Raw genomic sequence first — 24,311 nt, forward strand, 5'->3', positions numbered from 1 at the left:
CACAGTCAACCGAGAGGAAGGCTCGGAGGATGTGGTAACAGAATCTGGCGTCCCCAGGTGGTCACCCATCCAAGTACCGACGTTGCTTAACCTCGCTGGACGGACGAGAAGCGGGGTTTCCAACGTGGTAAGGCCGTTGACTCAATATCATGGCCAGATACTCCAGATGTTGAGGCAGAGGAAGAGAAGGCTCCAAGCAAAATACCATGAGCCCACACTCATGGTAAGCATCCGGAAGCTTGTCCCGGCGCTGAAGAAGGTCGAACCCGAGCCTACCGGAGTTGACCAGCCCTCCAAACAGCAGAGGAGGCGGAAGCCTGCACCTGAGCGGCCAAGAGGAAGGCAGGGAGAGTTCTCTGGGGAAACAAACCTGCTATGCCACGGCGGGATAGCCACACTGCATCATAAGCAGGAATACTTGCAGTCTAGGCTGAATTCGACGAGCACCCTGGAAGATGGATGGAAAGGAAACTGAAAGTACCCGTCCTTCCGATCCAGGGTTTAAGGAGTCCTGTCGCCTCGTTACCAGTCTGATCGATTCTGCTGGTCTACGCTGGCCGAAGTTTGTTCGACATACTTGATCAGGGCTGAGAGGTCGACTACGGACATCCCCTCTCAGATCCTTCCTTACAAGAAAGGATCGACTGAGGGGGCCGGGGGTGAAGCCGTCGATGATCCTAAGGAAGACCTTCGCCTAAGGTAAGGATCATTCTGCCCAACCGGGCAACTCTGCTGACGCTATGGCATAGAGGTTCAGAGACACTGAATTCGCTGACAGAGACGGCAGGCGCGATATCCTTGGCTAATCACAGAGATTGTGCGGGAATGGGCATCGGGAAGCTGTCATTCGGATGAGTAACCTTAAGCATCCTCCCAGCGAAAAACCTGCAATCCTAGAGTTCGTGAACTCCTTTAGGACTATGCCCCCCCGGGGGAGTCTCCCGTGCCATCTGTTCCTGACAGGAGGAAACTGCAATTGGACACCTTGTCCCAGTTGTCGTAGCCGATAACTTAGGCCGACGTGGTTGAAAGAAAAGGGCGCTGGAGCCCTGCAGAGTCTGGAAGAAAGCGCCTTGGAGGAGTGAAACCGGAAGTTGATTTCCTCCGCACAGCAGCTGTCTAAGTCTCTGTCCTTGGGCACAAACAAACTCTTCTCAAGGATGGAAGGGTGTCTGAGGTCGTCGACCTCCACAGATGAGACACCCGAAGGAAGCCCTCAGTCAGCGCGTCCAGATGGTACAACATCGAGCTTGTCCGCAAGTTAGATACTTAACGACGAAAGGCCAAGGTGCCTGAGCTCGAGAGGAGGAAAGTACCCTTGATCTTCCTGTAGCTTCCTTGAACCAAACCTCGGGTCGTAACCGAGGGAAAGAACCTGGTAAGCTCCCAGAGGAAGAGGTAAGCAGTCACCCCTCGTCCGATGGAGAAATCTCGAACGGAATGCCCCCCCGCCAAAAATCCTTCCAGGGAATGACGGGGAAGGTCTAACCCAGGTTCAGGAAAGAGGAGTGTTGCTCAGATCTCCCCTAAGTTTCTCCTATTCTTGCAAGTGCCATGCTCTGCGTTTACGGGGTGAGGCCGTGTTCTGGAAATACGCTCCAGAAGAACTCGCCAGGCTGGTCATGCTGCGAAAACCCCATTGGGAATCGTGGTCGCAATCGCCCTGGAGCTCGCGCGACGGAAATTCAAAGATTTTCGCGTGGGCGAACGTGGAAGCGCTCATGCGCGGTAACGCAAACGAAGGTGAGCGAAGGAGCACAGAAGGAGGGCGAGCGTGGTAGGAAGGGCGAGAGCTGGTGGTCGGCGAGCGATAACCCATAGACGAGCAATGGATACTGCAAGAAATAAGCCGACATTTGTGCGAAGAAACACTGTAGGTTCGCGCGACGGAACACCATCCGTCCGCGCTATGGAAAAACCGTTGGTTCGCGCGTGGGCGAACATTGGAGAGCATGAGCGTAATCGTGTAGGCACGTGGGAGCGCGGGCGCACGGGCGAGCGGTCGCGTGGGCGCGCAGGCGAGCGGTCGCGTGGGCGCGCAGGCGAGCGGTCGCGTGGGCGCGCAGGCGAGCGGTCGCGTGGGCGCGCAGGCGAGCGGTCGCGTGGGCGCGCAGGCGAGCGGTCGCGTGGGCGCGCAGGCGAGCGGTCGTGAGGGCGAGCGGTCGCGCGGGCGCGCAGGCGAGCGGTCGTGAGGGTGGGCAGGTGGATGAGAGCGAGTCCGAGGCGGCGAACGCAAGCGTTAGAGTGATGGCGAGGAAACGCGCTGCCGCGTGGGCGAGGAAGACCGCTATCAACAAGCTATCGGTGGTGAGCTGGTGAGCGCAAATGCGCAGGTTGGCGATGGCGCGTTGTGTTATGCCGACGCGATGGTCGAGCAGTTTGCGAAGGTGAGCGATCGCGAGCAGCCTGTGCAGGAGGGCGATCGCGAGATGGTGATCAGCATGCGCTGGGTCGCGCGATGGTGATCAGCATGCGCCGGGTCGCGCGATGGTGATCAGCATGCGCCGGGTCGCGCGATGGTGATCAGTATGCGATGGTGATCAGTATGCGCAGGGTCGCGCGATGGTGATCAGCATGCCAGGGTCGCGCGATGGCGATCAGCATGCGCAGGTCGGCGGTAGCGCGATGGCGAGCAGCATCTGCAGGTGGGCGATCGCGCGATGGCGAACAGCATACGCAGTTGAGGGTCGCGCGATGGTGATCAGCATGCACAGGGTCGAGCGATGGTGATCAGCATCCGCAGGTGTGCGGTCGCGCGATAGCGATCAGCATCCGCAGTTGAGGGTCGCGCGATGGCGATCAGCATCCGCAGTTGAGGGTCGCGCGATGGCGATCAGCATCCGCAGTTGAGGGTCGCGCGATGGCGATCAGCATCCGCAGTTGAGGGTCGCGCGATGGCGATCAGCATCCGCAGTTTGAGGGTCGCGCGATGGCGATCAGCATCCGCAGTTTGAGGGTCGCACGATGGCGATCAGCATCCGCAGTTGAGGGTCGCACGATGGCGATCAGCATCCGCAGTTTGAGGGTCGCGCGATGGCGATCAGCATCCGCAGTTGAGGGTCGCGCGATGGCGATCAGCATGCGCAGGTGAGCTAGTAGCTGGCGAACCATGTTCCTTCAGAAGTGTTGGAGAACGTTGGCGTGCCGGCTGTAACACACGTGGGCGATCCGGAGATCGCCGAGAGACAGGTGATTGCTGGCGAGCTGATGATCGCTGGCGAGCTGATGATCGCTGGCGAGCTGATGATCGCTGACGAGCTGATGATCGCTGACGAGCAGAAGGCTACGCGTGGAAGCCTGCACAAAGAAGAAGAGTCCTTGACCCCGACCTGAACCAAAGTTCTAGATCGCGAGGGCGAACGTGGGCGCACAGGGCGCGTAACAGGAACCAACAGGAACCACAGGGATGATCATCTTGAAAGCGCTGACGAACAGGAGAGCGCTGATGAGCAGAAGAGCGCCTGTGTGCTAACACTGAGCAGGAGCAGCAGAGAACACAGCAGAAGGGCGCGCAGGGAAACCCTGACACGCAAGGGAAGAACCCCCGTGGGGGCAACCCTTTGCCCCGAAGGGATCGTTGTCCGCCGGAAGACTGATGTCCGTCGGAAGACCGCTGTCCGTCGGGAAGACCGTTGTCCGTCGGGAAGACCGTTGCCCGTCGGAAGACGAGATCAGACTGCTGTCCATCTGCACCAAGGCGGAAGATCAAGAAAAAGGAGTTGTAGGCTGCAAACGGAGATCCAAAAAGGCGCCTCAAGCACCCTTATAGGGAGATGAGAGGCCCTTACGACGAGGCGGACGGTGGGCCTTACGGCGAGGGAGGCCAACAGCAACAGCAACAGAAGAAACCTCCGAAGAGGAGTCTCTATGAGTGTACTCTCTCGCGAACGAAAGAGAAACACTTCGTGGAAGAGACTGGTCAGCCAGTGACCTAAAAGGAGCAATCCTCCGAAGAGGAGCTCCTGCAGTTGCCCAGCCCCTTGAGCGAAACTGCAGGTGCGACCGCTCAGCACCAAGAGCATAGTCGCACGAAAAAAAGGCAAGAGAAGAACCCCCCAAAAGGGGAAAAACTCAAGCCTGGACAGGAAAAACTTCCCTCGGAAGGAAAGTTACCCGCCCAAGGAGGCAAGCCTCCTGAGAGTTCTAAAATGAACTGGAGAGCTGTCCGTCATCACGGGAGTACTTCCAGTAGAAGGAGACACGCCCCTGACGAAAATACAAGGGGAGAGGCAGCAACAGCCGAATCCCCAGGACTCAACCAGACAGCTCACACCGTTGCCATATTACAGAAACGAACTAGATCGGTAACTGTAAAAAAATAAAAACAAATAATATTAGTACACATTCATTCCCCCGGGAAGGCTCCGAAGAGGAATCCCGAGGGAAAGGAACAAGAATTACACAACAGGCACGTGCCCTCACAACCACTTACACTCGCGGAAGGAGAGCTGTAACCGAAACAGAATTATAACAATTATAATTATGTAACTATGTAATTATGTAATTTAAAAATGAATGAACACTAAAGAGAGAACGAAAACCACGAAAGGAATCGTTCTACAAGCTGAAAAACAAAAAACAACTACAATTAGATTCATAACTAATTGAGACAAACGTACGGCGTAGCAACCCCCCCACACGGAAAGGAAGCTACAAGGCCGTAGTAACACATAGTAAAAAGGGTGAACGACCTCAAGAGAGAGAGAGAGAAAGACATAAGTCAAACTCGATCGCCACCCATAAAATTACGCCGTGGTGGCCTAACTGCCGAGGCCTCCACGTAGATATCGTACACTACACACACAAAGCTGAAAAGGAAACTTACTTATTTCTATACTCAAATATATATACAAACATGAAAACATGTTTACATATATATAGAGTAAAAGAAAAGTAAGCAATTAAATAAAGACAAAACAAACAATGGCTGCCAAGCGAGGACCAAGACAGAGACGTCTGTGACAGTCCGAGCCAAAAGTGAAAGTGAGTATTCACCTGTGTGAGGGGGAGGAGGGGTAGCTAGCTACCACTCCCCTACCCCCCCGCTAACTAGCGCGGGGGTAATACACCCTCGTTAAATTCTAATGGCTCGACATTTCAGCTACGCTAAAAGTAATACCCTTTGTAAATAGCGTGGTTTGTATTTCGGTTACGGAACAAATAAGAAATTAGTTAACAAAAGTTTGTAAATAAATTTGATAATTCTACAATTCATAAATGCAAGCCCCTACACACTGTCAGGGCATAAAAGGCCACCGATTAGCTATCTAAAATAAACAAAGCTAAAACTACAGTACAGTATTTTAGTGGTAGCCTATTAGAAACGTCATTGCCTGACAACCTGCTGGACAGAAGTTCAAGACCCACTCAAGATGGATAGTTTCTAGTAGTATGCAACATCGCCATCCATGTGAGCTAATGATGGGGTTTAGGGGAGCCTACAAATCTACCTACCAAGTTATTAACAGCCCCTGCTTGGCCCTCCCTGGTTCTAGCTTGATGGAGAGAGGGATTGGGTGCTGATTATATGTAGCCTATATATGATCAATCTCTAGGGAATTGTCCTGCCCTTGCCTCTGCCATTCATAGGTGACTTTAAACCTTCTAGACTGACCATACTTCTCTTTTATGAGTATTCAAACTAAACAAATTTGCAATTCTTGAAAAAAAAAATGTTATTTTGATTATAAAATAAATTTTTGAATATACTTACCCGGTGATTATATAGCTGCAACTCTGTTGCTCGACAGACAACTCTACGGAAAAACTCGCCAGCGATCGCTACACAGGTTGCGGGTGTGCCCAACAGCGCCATCTGTCGACCAGATACCCAGCTCTCAATGTAAACAAAGACTCAATTTTCTCCTCGTCCCACTGCGTCTCTATTGGGGAGGAAGGGAGGGTCATTTAATTTATAATCACCGGGTAAGTATATTCAAAAATTTATTTTATAATCAAAATAACATTTTTCAATATTTAACTTAGCCGGTGATTATATAGCTGATTCACACCCAGGATGGTGGGTAGAGACCAGTAATATATGTTTACACTTTTATGAGCTAAGAGTTTTTTATTTCATTTTAGAAGTTATCCAAATAACAAAAACAAAATAAATAGGTACCTGGTAAGGAAGTCGACTTGAACAATTACTCTGCCTTTTAAGTACGTCTTCCTTACGGAGCCTCGCGATCCTCTTAGGATGCTGATCGACCCCTAGGATCTGAAGTATCAAGGGTTGCAACCCATACAACAGGACCTCATCAAACCCCTAATCTAGGCGCTCTCAAGAAATGACTTTGACCACCCGCCAAATCAACCAGGATGCGAAAGGCTTCTTAGCCTTCCGGACAACCCATAAAAAAACAACATTTCAAGAGACAGATTAAAAGGATAAGGAATTAGGGAATTGTAGTGGTTGAGCCCTCACCCACTACTGCACTCGCTGCTACGAATGGTCCCAGTGTGTAGCAGTTCTTGTAAAGAGACTGGACATCTTTCAAGTAAAATGACGCGAACACTGACTTGCTTCTCCAATAGGTTGCGTCCATTATACTTTGCAGAGATATATTTTGCTTAAAGGCCACGGAAGTTGTTACAGCTCTAACTTCGTGCGTCATTCACCTTAAGCAAAGTTCGGTCTTCCTCACTCAGATGTGAATGAGCTTCTCGTATTAACAATCTGATAAAGCTGACCAAGCATTCTTTGACATAGGCAAGGATGGTTTCTTAACTGAACACCATAAAGCTTCAGATTGGCCTTGTAAAGGTTTATTACGCTTTAAATAGAACTTAAGAGCTCTAACAGGGCATAAGACTCTTTCTAGTTCATTGCCTACGATCTCCGATAAGCTGGGGATATCGAAAGATTTAGGCCAAGGCCGAGAAGGCAGCTCATTTTGGCTAGGAAAACCAAGTTGTAGCGAACAAGTGGCTTTTTCTGACGAAAATCCGATGTTCTTGCTGAAGGCATGAATCTCACTGACTCTTTTAGCCGAGGCTAAGCATACCAGGAAAAGAGTCTTAAGAGTGAGATCTTTCAGGGAGGCTGATTGTAACGGCTCCAACCTGTCTGACATGAAGAATCTTAGTAACACACGTCTAAATTCCATCCAGGGGTAGCCAAACGACGCTCCTTGGTGGTCTCTAAAAGACTTAAGGAGGTCTTGCAGATCTTTATGTTTGGAAAGATCTAAGCCTCTATGCCGGAAGACCGATGCCAACATGCTTCTGTAGCCCTTGATAGTGGGAGCTGAAAGGGATCGTCCTTTTCTCAGGTATAGAGAAAAACAGCTATTTGAGCTACAGAGGTACTGGTCGAGGATACAGAAACTGACTTGCACCAGTCTCGAAGACTTCCCACTTCGATTGGTAGACTCTAATGGAAGACGCTCTCCTTGCTCTAGCAATCGCACTGGCTGCTTCCTTCGAAAAGCCTCTAGCTCTCGAGAGTCTTCCGATAGTCTGAAGGCAGTCAGACGAAGAGCGTGGAGGCTTTGGAGTACCTTCTTTACGTGTGGCTGACGTAGAAGGTCTACCCTTAGAGGAAGACTACTGGGAACGTCTACTAACCATCGAAGTATCTCGGTGAACCATTCTCTCGCGGGCCAGAGGGAAGCAACTAACGTCAACCTTGTCCCTTCGTGAGAGGCGAACTTCTGCAGTACCTTGTTGACAATCTTGAACGGTGGGAATGCGTAGAGATCCAGATGTGACCAATCTAGGAGGAAAGGCATCTATATGTATTGCTGCTGGGTCCGGACTGGAGAGCAATAGATTGGAAGCCTCTTGGTCAGCGAGGTTGCAAAGAGATCTATGGATGGTTTTACCCCAAGTGGCCCAAAGTCTCTTGCACACATCCTTGTGGAGGGTCCATTCGGTTGGAATTACTTGCCCTTTCCGACTGACACAATCTGCTATGACGTTCAAGTCGCCTTGGATGAACCTCGTTACTAGGGAGATGTCTTGACCTTTTGACCAGATGAGCAGGTCCCTGCGATCTCGTACAACGTCAGTGAGTGGGTACCCTCCTTGTTTGGAGATGTACGCCAAGGCCGTGGTGATGTCCCGAGTTAACTTCCACCACTTTGCCTCGAAGGAGAGACTTGAAGCTTTTCAAGGCCAGATTGTACTGCCAACAGCCTCCTTGCAGTTGATATGCATGCTCCTCTGACTCGAGTTCCACAGGTCCCTGAGCATTCCCGACCGTCTAGTGTCGCGCCCCAGCCCACGTCCGATGCGTCCGAGAAGAGAACGTGGTTGGGAGTCTGAACAGCCAGGGGAAGACCCTCTCTTAGGTTGATATTGTCCTTCCACCAAGTCAGACAAGACTTTATCTTTTCGGAAACCGGGATCGAGACCGCTTCTAGCGTCTTGTCCTTTTTCCAGTGAAAAGCTAGATGGTATTGAAGAGGACGGAGGTGTAGTCTTCCTAGTGACACAATAAAGTTCCACCGGATGACTGCGTCCCTACCAGACTCATCCACAGCCTGACTGAGCAGCGTTCCTTCTTCAGCATCTTCTGGATGGATAGCAGGGCTTGATCTATTCTGGGGGCTGATCGTCTTGTTGTTCAGCAACGTCCTCATCAGAGGGTTCCTCATCCGAAAACTGATGAGGAAACGGCAACGGAGTGGGCAACGTCTGGCTCGCTGAGTCGGTCGCACTGGTGCATGCGTGACGGAGCCGGACACAACAATCATGGAACTGCTGCACAGTCTGTGAACTGTCAACAACCATGGGTGCGCGAGGAAGCACAGCGTCAACCCGAGACTGTCTAGACCGTCTGGGTTGTGCAGTCAACACCCTACCGGGTTGCTGAGGTTGACGCACTGCGTCAAAACAAGTCACCTCTGCTGGTTGTTGAACGTCCTGAACGTCAACAACCACCTCCGAGCGTCGCTTAACGTCAACGTGCGGCTGGCAACCCACACTGGGTCGCATCGGTGGAGGAACCACCTCAAACTGGCAGACGCGAGTAGGTTACCTCAGCGTCAACAGGGCGCACAACCGACCGGTTGGAAGGTTGTTGGCCAGAAGGTTCGGTAGCAACCTTCTCCGCATTAAAGTCCTCTATCAAGGACGCAAGCTTGGACTGCATGTCTTGCAGCAAAGCCCATTTAGGGTCTACGGGAGCAGGTGCGGCAACAGACGGGGTTAGCGACTGAGGAGGTACCGCTTACCATCCCTGAAAGCCTTGTTATGCATGACATAATTGTACAGCAAAACTTCAAAGGCTCGAAAACAGCAAAGTGAGGTTGACCTGTAAAAAACTTGGAGCGTCTCCTGGCCAGGCGCCAGGGAGAGTCTACGAGAATTGAGAAGTCTATCTGGGCAGAGGCATGAACTCCCAAGCCGAGAACTTCTCTCGTGTCATATCAGACTCTCGCTCTTAAACCAGTTTAAAAGAAGGGAAAGCAAAGGCTGTATCCCCCAACTCCTCCTGGTGAAAAACCAGTCGCCTAGCCAACGTAAAGCTCTCTAGGAGAGCGAGAGAGCACTAGCTTAAAAACAACGGCTTCGAAGTAGCTAGGCCTAGTGTAAGCTCTGACGTTTAGGGCGAACGAGGAGCAGCAGTTACAAAAGATCCGGACAAAGATCCTTAAAAAAATCATCATGATTTAATTAAAGTCCATAGGGGGCTAAGCAGCTTTAGGCTCCTCTCCATCTGACAGAGTCCTCAAGGGAATATCAGTAGAAGGGGGAACCGCCAACTTCCTCATCTACAGGAACCTTGTCCGATAAAAGCTGAGTCTCAAGCAAGGGAGAGACCTACCGTGGTGGCAATGCTTTACAAGCAGAGTCCACACTCACTGGTGCATTAGTAGCGGACCAGAACGCAACGTCATGTAACTGCTTGACAGTCTGTGAACTGTCAACAACTGAACTGTCAACCACAACAGGTGCGTGAGGACGCACAGCGTCCACTCGAGACTGCTTTGACTGCCTAGACTGAGCAGTCAAAACAAACTCTAGAATGCGGAGGTTGACGCACTCAAAACAAGTCAACTCCGATTGTTAGTGAACGTCTTGAACGTCAACAGGAGCATCAGCAAGTGGCCTAACGTCCAAATGCGGCTGAAAAACCACACGAGACCGCAATCGAGTGTGGTTCTCAACAACCTGACTGACGTGACTAAGCTACGCCAACGTCAACAGTAAGCACAAAGGAACGTTAGGTTGGCTGAAAGCCAGGATATCGATGAGATAAACGGCTAGACTCAACGGACTAATCGGCAGAATAGTCTTCCATAAAGGGAGGCAAGCATATACTGCATGTCTTGCCATACAACCCATTAAGGATCAACGGAAATGGTTGTGGTAAGAGACGAGGGTAACGTCTGTGACCGCAACACTTTGCCAACAAAAAAAGACTCTCGGAGTCTGTGTTACGCTTTTGTTAGGCGGCCGAGCAGTTATCCGATGACTGCATAGGGTCAGAGCTGTCCTAATGGTTGTAATCAGGACGCTGGGCCTGTCCTGAAAGGACTGACTTTCGCTAAGGGCTTCGAAACCTTGTGACAGGTTTCTTATGCGAAAAGCCTTCGGATGACGAGGAGAAACAACGTCTCTCTCGTCTTATGGTAGGGGAGATCTTGGTAAGATACACCCGATACCATAGAGGGAAACGTCTGTTCGTTGATCAAGGCCTCTCGAACCCATAAGTCGTTTGACATTACTTCTCCCCTGGGCTTGGGAGCATGCAAGAGGTCCCGGACTAGGTGAACGACAGGCACGAACAGACGAACCCTCGGACGCAACACTGTAACACTTTGCACATATCACTTTATCACTTCGATTTTCTGTTTTGCACTTATTTCACTGAAATCGAAACTTTTACTGATTTCTACCTGAACACACGCAATTCTACCCTTCATTAAAAGGTAGTAATTGCGAAATCAGTCGTATAATGCAAGCTCATTAATACCAGCAAAAAACAGAAAACCATATTTTAAGATAAAAAATCAGTGGGCTGGGAAAGAGACTAAACACTAGTTCATATACTACGTTTTCAATCTCTCACCGCACATAGCCTGGGGACGAGAATAAAAAAACTGGTCCGCTACTAATGCACCAGTGAGTGTGGACTCTGCTTGTAAAGCATTGCCACCACGGTAGGTCTCTCCCTTGCTTGAGACTCAGCTTTTATCGGACAAGGTTCCTGTAGATGAGGAAGTTGCTGTTCCCCCTCCTACTGATATTCCCTTGAGGACTCTGTCAGATGGAGAGGAGCCTAAAGCTGCTTAGCCCCCCTATGGACTTTAATTAAATCATGATGATTTTTTTAAGGATCTTTGTCCGGATCTTTTTGTAACTGCTGCTCCTCGTTCGCCTAAACGTCAGAGCTTACACTAGGCCTAGCTACTTCGAAGCCGTTGTTTTTAAGCTAGTGCTCTCTCGCTCTCCTAGAGAGCTTTACGTTGGCTAGGCGACTGGTTTTTCACCAGGAGGAGTTTGGGGGATACAGCCTTTGCTTTCCCTTCTTTTAAACTGGTTTATAGAGCGAGAGTCTGATATGACACGAGAGAAGTTCTCGGCTTGGGAGTTCATGCCTCTGCCCAGATAGACTTCTCAATTCTCGTAGACTCTCCCTGGCGCCTGGCCAGGAGACGCTCCAAGTTTTTTACAGGTCAACCTCACTTTGCTGTTTTCGAGCCTTTGAAGTTTTGCTGTACAATTATGTCATGCATACAAGGCTTTCAGGGATGGTAAGCGGTACCTCCTCAGTCGCTAACCCCGTCTGTTGCCCGCACCTGCTCCCGTAGACCCTAAATGGGCTTTGCTGCAAGACATGCAGTCCAAGCTTGCGTCCTTGATAGAGGACTTTAATGCGGAGAAGGTTGCTACCGAACCTTCTGGCCAACAACCTTCCAACCGGTCGGTTGTGCGCCCTGTTGACGCTGAGGTAACCTACTCGCGTCTGCCAGTTGAGGTGGTTCCTCCACCGATGCGACCCAGTGTGGGTTGCCAGCCGCACGTTGACGTTAAGCGACGCTCGGAGGGTGGTTGTTGACGTTCAGGACGTTCAACAACCAGCAGAGGTGACTTGTTTTGACGCAGTGCGTCAACCTCAGCAACCCGGTAGGGTGTTGACTGCACAACCCAGACGGTCTAGACAGTCTCGGGTTGACGCTGTGCTTCCTCGCGCACCCATGGTTGTTGACAGTTCACAGACTGTGCAGCAGTTCCATGATGTTGTGTCCGGCTCCGTCACGCATGCACCAGTGCGACCGGACTCAGCGAGCCAGACGTTGCCCCACGTCCGTTGCCGTTTCCTCATCAGTTTTCGGATGAGGAACCCTCTGATGAGGACGTTGCTGAACAACAAGACGATCAGCCCCCAGAATAGATCAAGCCCTGCTATCCATCCAGAAGATGCTGAAGAAGGAACGCTGCTCAGTCAGGCTGTGGATGAGTCTGGTAGGGACGCTGTCATCCGTGGAACATTTTGTGTCACTAGGAAGACTACACCTCCGTCCTCTTCAATACCATCTAGCTTTTCACTGGAAAAAGGACAAGACGCTAGAAGCGGTCTCGATCCCGGTTTCCGAAAAGATAAAGTCTTGTCTGACTTGGTGGAAGGACAATATCAACCTAAGAGAGGGTCTTCCCTGGCTGTTCAGACTCCCAACCACGTTCTCTTCTCGGACGCATCGGACGTGGGCTGGGGCGCGACACTAGACGGTCGGGAATGCTCAGGACTGTGGAACTCGAGTCAGAGGAGCATGCATATCAACTGCAAGGAGCTGTTGGCAGTACATCTGGCCTTGAAAAGCTTCAAGTCTCTCCTTCGAGGCAAAGTGGTGGAAGTTAACTCGGACATCACCACGGCCTTGGCGTACATCTCCAAACAAGGAGGTACCCACTCACTGACGTTGTACGAGATCGCAGGGACCTGCTCATCTGGTCAAAAGGTCAAGACATCTCCCTAGTAACGAGGTTCATCCAAGGCGACTTGAACGTCATAGCAGATTGTCTCAGTCGGAAAGGGCAAGTAATTCCAACCGAATGGACCCTCCACAAGTATGTGTGCAAGAGACTTTGGGCCACTTGGGGTAAAACCATCCATAGATCTCTTTGCAACCTCGCTGACCAAGAGGCTTCCAATCTATTGCTCTCCAGTCCCGGACCCAGCAGCAATACATATAGATGCTTTCCTCCTAGATTGGTCACATCTGGATCTCTACGCATTCCCACCGTTCAAGATTGTCAACAAGGTACTGCAGAAGTTCGCCTCTCACGAAGGGACAAGGTTGACGTTAGTTGCTTCCCTCTGGCCCGCGAGAGAATGGTTCACCGAGATACTTCGATGGTTAGTAGACGTTCCCAGTAGTCTTCCTCTAAGGGTAGACCTTCTACGTCAGCCACACGTAAAGAAGGTACTCCAAAGCCTCCACGCTCTTCGTCTGACTGCCTTCAGACTATCGAAAGACTCTCGAGAGCTAGAGGCTTTTCGAAGGAAGCAGCCAGTGCGATTGCTAGAGCAAGGAGAGCGTCTTCCATTAGAGTCTACCAATCGAAGTGGGAAGTCTTCCGAGACTGGTGCAAGTCAGTTTCTGTATCCTCGACCAGTACCTCTGTAGCTCAAATAGCTGTTTTTCTCTTATACCTGAGAAAAGGACGATCCCTTTCAGCTCCCACTATCAAGGGCTACAGAAGCATGTTGGCATCGGTCTTCCGGCATAGAGGCTTAGATCTTTCCAAACATAAAGATCTGCAAGACCTCCTTAAGTCTTTTGAGACCACCAAGGAGCGTCGTTTGGCTACCCCTGGATGGAATTTAGACGTGGTACTAAGATTCTTCATGTCAGACAGGTTGGAGCCGTTACAATCAGCCTCCCTGAAAGATCTCACTCTTAAGACTCTTTTCCTGGTATGCTTAGCCTCGGCTAAAAGAGTCAGTGAGATTCATGCCTTCAGCAAGAACATCGGATTTTCGTCAGAAAAAGCCACTTGTTCGCTACAACTTGGTTTTCTAGCCAAAAATGAGCTGCCTTCTCGGCCTTGGCCTAAATCTTTCGATATCCCCAGCTTATCGGAGATCGTAGGCAATGAACTAGAAAGAGTCTTATGCCCTGTTAGAGCTCTTAAGTTCTATTTAAAGCGTAATAAACCTTTACAAGGCCAATCTGAAGCTTTATGGTGTTCAGTTAAGAAACCATCCTTGCCTATGTCAAAGAATGCTTGGTCAGACTTTATCAGATTGTTAATACGAGAAGCTCATTCACATCTGAGTGAGGAAGACCGAACTTTGCTTAAGGTGAAGACGCACGAAGTTAGAGCTGTAACAACTTCCGTGGCCTTTAAGCAAAATATATCTCTGCAAAGTATAATGGACGCAACCTATTGGAGAAGCAAGTCAGTGTTCGCGTCATAATTACTTGAAAGATGTCCAGTCTCTTTACAAGAACTGCTACACACTGGGACCATTCGTAGCAGCGAGTGCAGTAGTGGGTGAGGGCTCAACCACTACAATTCCTAATTCCTTATCCTTTTAATCTGTCTCTTGAAATGTTGTTTTTTTATGGGTTGTCCGGAAGGCTAAGAAGCCTTTCGCATCCTGGTTGATTTGGCGGGTGGTCAAAGTCATTTCTTGAGAGCGCCTAGATTAGGGGTTTGATGAGGTCCTGTTGTATGGGTTGCAACCCTTGATACTTCAGATCCTAGGGGTCGATCAGCATCCTAAGAGGATCGCGAGGCTCCGTAAGGAAGACGTACTTAAAAGGCAGAGTAATTGTTCAAGTCGACTTCCTTACCAGGTACCTATTTATTTTGTTTTTGTTATTTGGATAACTTCTAAAATGAAATAAAAAACTCTTTATAAAAGTGTAAACATATATTACTGGTCTCTACCCACCATCCTGGGTGTGAATCAGCTATATAATCACCGGCTAAGTTAAATATTGAAAAATGTTATTTTGATTATAAAATAAATTTTTGAATATACTTACCCGGTGATTATAAATTAAATGACCCTCCCTTCCTCCCCAATAGAGACGCAGTGGGACGAGGAGAAAATTGAGTCTTTGTTTACATTGAGAGCTGGGTATCTGGTCGACAGATGGCGCTGTTGGGCACACCCGCAACCTGTGTAGCGATCGCTGGCGAGTTTTTCCGTAGAGTTGTCTGTCGAGCAACAGAGTTGCAGCTATATAATCACCGGGTAAGTATATTCAAAAATTTATTTTATAATCAAAATAACATTTTTATATGTTTATGATAAATGGAAAGTTAATCGAAGAGGCCTAATAAAGGCGGAGAGATATAAAATATATAGAGGAAAATCTATAACGTGATAAGATAATTACTAAAAGCCTAAACACACTTCCGTCTAAGGGAAGGGTCGGCCATTTAAAAGTGAAAGAAAGTCCATACTCTCTTTGTCACCATAATTAAATCTATCCAAAACGAGTTCAAGATTTAAGATGAAGATAAAACACCTGCATAGTGAAAGCTCAAAACTAGAATATAGTACTTCACCAAATAGATGTGAAAAACTCCAGTTTAGCACCAGCGAGTAAAGTACGTCTTGTCGACACCTCGACAGAGAGAAAATTGAGTCTTTGTTTACATTGAGAGCTGGGTATCTGGTCGACAGATGGCGCTGTTGGGCACACCCGCAACCTGTGTAGCGATCGCTGGCGAGTTTTCCCGTAGAGTTGTCTGTCGAGCAACAGAGTTGCAGCTATATAATCACCGGCTAAGTTAAATATTGAAAAAAAGGTAATTCTCAATTAAATCATTCCAACCATGGATAACAGGATGCTATGATAAGGTAAACTAAGCAAGATGACAAAAAGACATACATACAAACGGACATCAGCCACGGCAGCTTATTTCTCGAAACCAGCTTCCCTTTCCCAGAATCAACTTAGATCATAGGAGTATTTAAAGTCTGTATGACATCCATGTGCAAACATCTTGTTAAGGTTAGGGTTAATTCGGTCGACCTTTTGCTCGACCTTGACCTTGGACTCTCAAAATTGGATCACTTCCACGTCTCAACATAATGATTAATTCCTGAAAGTTTCACTACTATATAAGTAAAACTGTGGCCAAGAAATTGTTCACAAACAGACATACGAAGAGGGGCGAAAACATAACCTCCTCCCAACTTCGTTGGTAGGTAGTAAGTTGGCCAGAGCACCAGCCACCCATTGAGATACTACTGCTAAAGAGTTAGGAGGTCCTTTGACTGGTCAGACAGTACTACATTGGATCCTTCTCTCTAGTTACGGTCTATTTTCCCTTTGCCTACATATACACCAAGTAGTCAGGCCTATTCTCTACATATATCTCCTCTGTCCTCATACACCTTATAACACTGAGATTACCAAACAATTCTTTTTCACCCAAGGGGTTAACTACAGCACTGTAATTGTTCAGAGGCCACTTGATTAGGGTAGACGAGACTCTTTAGCTATGGTAAGCAGCTCTTCTAGGAGAAGGACACTCCAAATTCAAACCATTGTTCTCTAAGTATTGGGTAGTGCCACAGCCTCTGTACCATGGTCTTCCACTGTCTTGGGTTAGATTTCTCTTGCTTGAGGGTACACTCAGGCACACTATTCTATCTTATTTCTCTTCCTCTTGTTTTGTTAAAGCTCTTATAGTTCATAAGGGAAATATTTATTTCAATTGTGTTAAGAAGCCTAAGAAAAAATTTAGGGTATGCAGACACTTACGATGAGTACTACCCCCTTATCTACCTTTGACCAATTCCAGCTGTGGCCAAGGATATTCCATTATAAAAGACAAAGGTTTATATTTTCACAGGAACATAACATGATTGGTAATTGTGCAAGGATGGAGCAGTTCGAGATTAAGCTATAAATTACTGCCTATATAAAACTAAAAATCTGTACTTTTTCTGCAAACATAACGATACATTGAATCATAAATAATACTTACTCTAGGCCAAACATACTTTCTGTGTGTTTTCCATGGGTCTGTAGAACTACATGTAACTCTTCTTCAGTCCTAACATAGCCGCTCACATATCCGTCATCACTCACTTCGATAAGGTTGAACACTTCTGGCATCCATTCCAAATTATCTGCCTCCTCAATTGTAGTTTGATATTCCATATCTTCAAAATGTTCAATTGTGATGCATATGTCCTGTGCTTCTTCGACTGGGATTTCTTCATAAGCGATTTCATGAGATGTGGAGGATGGAGTCACTGATATTTCAGCTATGCAATCCATATTTCTCATTCCAGAAGGTAAATGAGATCCACTTTTACTAGACCTCACACTATCATACAGCTTATCTTCATAGTGAAACTAATCTGAAAATTATAATTAAAGTACTATATCACTAATTTTTTAATCAATTTGTAGTTTTTAGAACAATACAAACTTGAGACCTTTATTAGGAGTATGACTTCAGCAAAGCTTTTTAATGAGGTAAACGCAAATGGATGCCGGGTAGCAGGTAAGCCCAACCTGACGGGTAGCACTACCTTCACTTTGACCCAGGATTTGCAGGGTGGTAGAGGAAGGTGGGAGCCTTTGTATATCAGCAGCCAGTTCCTCACACACTGATTAAAAATAGACATCAACTAACCTAAACTTTCCCCCCTAACCCAACCTACAAGCCGTTGAAATAATGGATGGTTTGTGTTTAAGAAAACTTTGTTGGTTGTACAGTATGTTATGAAACACACTATTATTTTTCTTTTTTTGAATACCCCTCTGTGCCCCCCCAAAAATGCCTTAATCCATTATTATTTTTTATAGGTATTGACAGCAGCCCCCTACACTCAGTAGGGATGGGAATTTAGACTTCAGAGTACTGTATGTATATAGGAAAGATAAAGTTGCCAAAAGAATAGTTACTGAAGACTTGTATTGTAAATATTTCTGCCCTGCTACATGAGTCACTTCCCAAACTTGTAATTGACGTCAGTGTTTTCTGAAAGTGACCATTGACCCAGGTAGAAGTGAAGAGAAGTATTGTAAAGGGTGTAATAAACATTAATAGTTCACTGGAGCTATTGAAATGGCATATCTGGTCGTAGATCCAGGAAGTGAATTCAGAGGTTAGGAGGAGAGTGATTGTGTTCGAGTTGTCTGAATCGTTCCAGAATTATCAAAACCCCTTCCAAGAATGAGAGATTTAGGCACTAGTGTAGTTGGTCAGTCCAGGTTTACAATTGGAGATTTTCTAGACATTACTATTGTGGGCCCACAGAGACCTGCACAGCATCGTGTGCGGCCAAACTGTTCAACAGCTGAGTATTTCTAAGTAACTTCCCAACCAAATGTTAGACTGGATATTCATAAGGACAGTATTGCAATAGGGAAAATTATTGCAGTACAGTATTTTTCACAGTTTACATTTACTTCTAGATGGTTGAGTAGTAAGGAAAATTTGTGTCTCTGGCATGTGAATAATTTCTTTATTTATTCAAATTTTTTTAATCTTGTTATCTTGAGGCTGGAGTGTAAAGGGATGCTAATTTTGCCTTTAATTTCTTATTTGAATTGACAAAACAATGTTAATGTAATTCAAACAGTTTTTTCTTTTTCAAATAAATATTTTTCTTGTTTTTATAAAGACAGAATTTAATTACAGAACCTTTCCCCATGGTGTCCCCTTCCCAGCCACTGTTTTCTTTTTTTAGTTATTAAATCTTTCTAATAAGTTATGTATCATAATTTTTTTCTCCCACACTGTATCCTGTTGTCAGATTTAAAAAATTTATAATGTTTCCTTTCACCTAATGTTCAGATTTTACTTATATCCAGCAAGTTCAAGGCAGGATAAATAAAAGGAGGAAGTTAAGTTCTAGCTGGGTCCCCTTGCCCAGTATAAATCAAGGGGTGGTGCCCAGTGCTCCGTTCTCTTGACCTGTTACCTAGATTTTTGGGTATTCCACCGTTGTATATTTTTTGTGTAGTGAACGTTGGGTTGTGGTCGGCATTTGGACACTAGGCAGTTTGGGTGCTACCTCTGGCCACAGTCCGCAAACCACTACACCGTGTCCTTACCTACTTACTTAACAGGGGGGGGGGGATAACGACCCCTGCGACCCCCCCTTACACTACTGTATTCTAAGTTAGACATAATAATACATAAAAGTGGCCGCTATCATACATACACCCAAGCAGGTGGTGTAACTAAAAGGTCTCAAGTTTGTGATTTGGGTATTTCAGTAGAGTCCCACCCAGCCATTACCGCTTGCCAATACATAGGAGCTTGATGTTTTTCTTTTTAAGCGAGTACATAGCGAAGCAAATACGAGTAAGAATTCTATCGAAATATGGTATTACCGAAATCTAATGCTTTTTGCTCCGCAGTGCACTTGCTTTGCTCGCAAAAAAATAAAACCTCAAGCTCCTATGTACTGGCAAGCAGTAATGACTGGGTGGTACTCTACCGAAATATTACCGTGATTTGTTCCTCTACTTAAAATAAACCTTCGATCATTAACAGACTCATCCTTAGAAAGGCAGAGGTCCCTTTAACTTAACTGGCTGGTTTACTGATTTCTTCTTTAATTTCTTTTTTTTCAATTATGGTAGCCGACACACCCTAACTCAAAAATTACGAATTTCCGTCAAAAACCATTATAAAGAAGGTTAAAAACGCCAAAACTGTACTGTACTCCCAAACCTTTATTAGTTCTATAATTTTACCCTAAATTTAGTCGTCGGCACCATATACGAGTAAGTAAAGGAAGACAGCATAAAGGTTACATTGCCCTGTAATACACTACAATAATACCCAAATTAATCGTCTTAGACCAGAATACAATCAGATTTATACAGAAATTTTACCTTTCTTTAATTGTCACGCGATCTTTCTGAATTTACGCCTTTTTTACGGGACGGGTTCCAAGTTCCTCGTTGCTCTCTCCACAACACTATAATTGTGGGCACACTACTAGAAAAAGCTTAGTAGGTGTAAATTGTAGAAAATTCATTATCATTAGTTACCTCCTACACAGACAGCACAGCTTGCATACTTTCATTTTAACTCCAAGGGCCTTCATAATATACCGGGAAACCTCTTTAGTTGCTGTTTCTAAATTCCCAATTTCTGTCATTATTTCTAAAATTTCCTAACTCATCACAGTTAAACATATGCTCAGTAGTATCCTCTGCCTCCCTACACAACACACAAAGTCTATCCTTATCATTCCTGTTTCTATAATTTTCTTTTAATTCTAGCACATTTAATCTTATTTTCATAACTATTACGGCCTCGTTAGTTTTAATTCTCCTAATTAGTGTTAATTCTCCTACGTAGTCTCTTCTCCCATTAACATTCACAAACCTCAGTTTGGTCATCTCTGCTTTCTTCTCCTCTATTTTTCTTTTAATTATATTTTCCACTTTACTTTTTATTTCTTTTTTATTTCTTTCTTTTTATACTTTGTGACTTTTTCAATTTTAATATCATATTAATTGCATATTTCAATTACACGTTTGCCATAACTTTCCCTCTTGCTTGATCTTCCACTAATTCCTTAACTAATCGTTTGTCATCTGATGTTATGATGTTATAAATAAGCATCACCTTTACTCTATTCTATTTTCAACTGGTCATATTCCTGTTTTCTGCTATTAGCCCCCACTAAGGTGTGGTAGCAACCTTTTCAAGCGTTCCTTTATAATTTTGTACTGTAAACTCTCTGGTTCTTTCATTTCTTTTTATTTTATTACACCCCATGACTCAATATTTGCAAACAATGTAGGTACTACTACTGTCTCATAGATATTTATTCTCACTAGCAATGTCAAATTTCCTGCTCTGTTACTGTCTCCATACTTAATTTCTTGTACGATGCATTCTATTTTTGCTTCCATTTTGCTTATGCTCAGACTATGGTTTCCTTTTTCGGAGTACCATTCTCCTAAGTATTTATATTCCTTAGCTGTTCCTATCCTTCCATTTCTAACCACTCCATTCACCTTTTTAATTTTTTTTTATCTAATTACTAGTACCGCACTTCATGTGGATTTGTGCTAAACGTAAGTATCTTTAGTCCTTCCAAAATGCAGCAGTTGCTTATGGCTCTTTCTACTTTGTATCGATTCTTGATGGGGAAATATTATACCATCTACATAGATTAAGGCTTCTATTCTAATGTTTCTAATCAGGGTTATCGTCGTTGAATTAACTTTGTCCGTGACTATTGAACATAACTTGGGTCCAAATACTGTTCCTGTTTTTGGTTTCCTTCTATCATAATTTCCTCTGTATATCCAACGGGACGCTTTATATAATTGTTTTAGCTTTCTCATTTAATTTATATATCATCTCCGCATTACCTTTCCCTATTATCTATTGCATTGTTATTGTTCTTTTTCTTTTATTTAGTAGGACTTTTGATCATCGAATACATTAAGCATGACAATGAAATATATGTGATATATTATTATTATTATTATTATTATTATTATTATTATTATTATTATTATTATTGTTGTTGTTGTTGTTACTTGATAAGCTACAACTTTAGTTGGAAAAGCCGGATGCTATAAGACCAAAGGCTCCAACGGGGAAAAATAGCTCGGTGAGAAAAGGCATTAAATAAACTATAAGAGAAGTAATGAAAAATTTCAATATTTTAAGAACATTAACACCATTAAAGTAGATCTATCATATGTAAACTATAAAAAAAAAAAAAAAAAAAAAAAAAACAAGTGAAAGAGAAACATGATAGAATACCGTGCCCAAACGTACCCTCAAGCAAGAGAACTTTAACCCAAGACGGTGGAAGGCCATGGTACAGAGGCTATGGCGCTACCAAAGACTAGAAAACAATGGTTTGATTTTGGAGTATCCTTCTCCTCGAAGACCTACTTGCCATAGCTAAAAGTCTCTTTTACCCTTAAGAAGAGGAAAGTATAGTAATTAGCACCCTTTGTGAAGAAGAATTGTTTGGTAACCTCAGTGTTGTCAGGTGTATGTGGAAAGACGAGGATGTGTAAAGAATAGTCCAGACTATTCGGTGTATGTGTAGGCAAAGAAAAATTAGCCGTAACCAGAGAGAGGGATCCAATGTATTACTGTCTGGCCAGTCAAAGAATCCAATAACTCCAGCTAAAAAGGTGGCCGGTGCGCCGGACAACCTACCACCTACAAATGATAATTTAGATATATGAGTGTTGTAATCCCAACGATTTTGGTCAATGTAGAAACGGAGAAGAATAAAAGAGTAATGAGGGAAGGTATATAGGATGGGAAAGAAATGATGGACAACGCCATTCTAGTTATTGGCCCAAGATCATACACCATGTGTGCCACACGGTGCATGGTCTAAGGCCTATTTTGTTTTTGTAACATTTGTTTTGTTTGAATTATTTTATAAATGAACCCAAATGCCCTACCGTCATTCTTGCAGATGGTGCATCATTTTTGTTAGAATCTCTGATGACATTCAGGCTAGGAAATGGACCTCCAAAATCTTCAATGCTGGAGTGAGAAGAGCTTGTTAGAATTCAATCTGGTAAATATGCATCAATTCATATTGGACACATGAGCCATAGAATTTCTTACCAACTGAATGGAAGAGAAATTAAATCAACAGATAGGGAAAGGGACCCAAGATATGTCATAGCAAATGATTTAAAGCCTGCGAAGAATTTTGGAAGAATGATGACCATAGCTGGTAGAGCAGTAGGAATTGCCTAAGGAGACTTTCGTGCACTTATATGGATATTCATTTTTTTTATTTACAATCTTTTACTAATCCCTTTCTTTCTGTAGATATTATGTTTTTAGAATAGGATATTTTTCACATTCAATTCAGTTTTCGACCTGCTAATTACCTGTTTCAACTATCAATAATTATAATGGCGTTTTTCCATCATTCCTTTCCCATCCCATATGCCCTTTCTCATCACTCTTTTATTTTTCTGTTTCTACATTGACTAAGATCGTTGGGATTGCAACACTTTCATATATCTACATATCATTTGTAGATAATAAGTTGGCCAGGGCACCGACACCCGTTGAGATATTGCCGCAAGAGAGTTATTGAATAATTTGACTGGCCAGACAGAAATATATTGGATCCCTCTCTCTGGTTACGGCTAATTTTTCTTTGCCTACACGTATACCAAATAGTCTGGCATATTCTTTGCACATTCTCGTCTTTCCTCATAAGGGAATGTTGACACCTATTTATCCACCCCAACACACTCTTTCGAATATAACCATGCAATTCTCTAAAAAGCCGCCTTTGTGTGAATTGTATCAAAGACCTTACCACAGTTAAGATAGTTAATGATAACAGTTAAAATCAGCTGCCTTTGTCAGCGCTTCCAAGAACTTCAAGAGATTTATCCCTTACTTCTCTTGTAGTTTTGATTATTTTCTTTCCTTGCGGGGCTATTTATCCCTTGGGCACACTATTCTATCTCATTTCTCTTCCTCTATAGTTTTTTTTATCTTTTGTAGTTTATATAGAAAATATCTTAATGTTGTTACTGTTCTTAAAATATTTCCTTTTTCCTTTTTTCTTTTCCTCACTGGGCTATTTCCCTGTTGGGGCCCTTGGGCTTATAACACCCTGCTTTTCCAACGGGGGTTGTAGCTTAACAAATAATAATAATAATAATAATAATAATAATAATAATAATAATAATAATAATAATAATAATAATAATAATAATAATAATAATAATGATAATAATAATAATAATAATAATAATAATAATAATAATAATAATAATAATGCTACAATTACTCTTAAAACCCTGTTGTCTTCCAAAACCTAAATGTTTAATCAATTCACTACTACTACTATACTCCTACTACTTCAAAGCTCTTTTGCCAATTTTATGTCAAATAAATAGGTAGGTGATATGATTTTACAGTTTTTTTTCACTTCAGATGAACTTGCAAGTTTGTTAAAGGAATTATTTATATAAACAATGTAACAATGGACTTTGACTGTACGGTATTAGGAGTAAAATAAGTCCCTTGTGGAGGTACCACTTCTCGCTTTTGACATGTGGACAATGCAAAGCTACACACCGCTATTTGGTATACTGAAATACGGAATGTCTAATTATACTTTTATAGATATAATCATAAGATTGTGAGGTAATTCTATATAACAGCTTTTCCACTAGTAATTTTGATTAAAGAAAAAAATTCGGATGAATTACTACAGGAAAACTTTACCCCCTTTCCAATCTTGGGTAACCCCCAGTGGGAAACCGGGGTGTAGGTTTTACGCATCCATTTTTAAGGAAACTTGGTTTATAAAGTCTCATTTAGATAAAGAATCTAATTTTTTACGTGTATATAATCATATTGGTGTTAAGGTTAGGGTATTGGGTATTGAGTCGTAA

At 44.6% G+C, this 24,311-nt stretch overlaps 2 protein-coding genes across 4 annotated transcripts in view; one reads left to right on the top strand and one right to left on the bottom strand.

Moving 5' to 3' along the window:
• Positions 1-19,948, bottom strand: part of LOC137651930 (uncharacterized) — an 88,638-nt gene extending 68,690 nt beyond the window's left edge. The window contains exons 1-2 of the mRNA XM_068385143.1: positions 19,782-19,948; positions 16,909-17,287 (exon numbers count right to left, since the gene is read on the bottom strand). Of these exons, the coding sequence (XP_068241244.1) occupies positions 16,909-17,213 (305 nt within the window). The 5' untranslated portion in view covers positions 17,214-17,287; positions 19,782-19,948. The remainder of the gene's footprint in view (positions 1-16,908; positions 17,288-19,781) is intronic.
• A 3,713-nt stretch (positions 19,949-23,661) lies between these two features.
• Positions 23,662-24,311, top strand: part of LOC137652272 (RNA-binding protein 34-like) — a 41,607-nt gene continuing 40,957 nt past the window's right edge. The window contains exon 1 of one of the 3 annotated variants that reach the window (XM_068385561.1): positions 23,662-23,810. In XM_068385561.1, coding sequence (XP_068241662.1) covers positions 23,689-23,810 — 122 coding nt within the window. In that variant the 5' untranslated portion in view covers positions 23,662-23,688. Of the gene's footprint in view, positions 23,811-23,860; positions 24,001-24,036; positions 24,061-24,311 lie in introns of those variants that run through there. The other 2 variants (XM_068385562.1, XM_068385563.1) reach the window with 2 other exon arrangements.

Source organism: Palaemon carinicauda, chromosome 13 (genome assembly GCF_036898095.1).
Source record: "Palaemon carinicauda isolate YSFRI2023 chromosome 13, ASM3689809v2, whole genome shotgun sequence".
In the NCBI taxonomy this organism is placed as follows: Eukaryota; Metazoa; Arthropoda; class Malacostraca; order Decapoda; family Palaemonidae; genus Palaemon; species Palaemon carinicauda.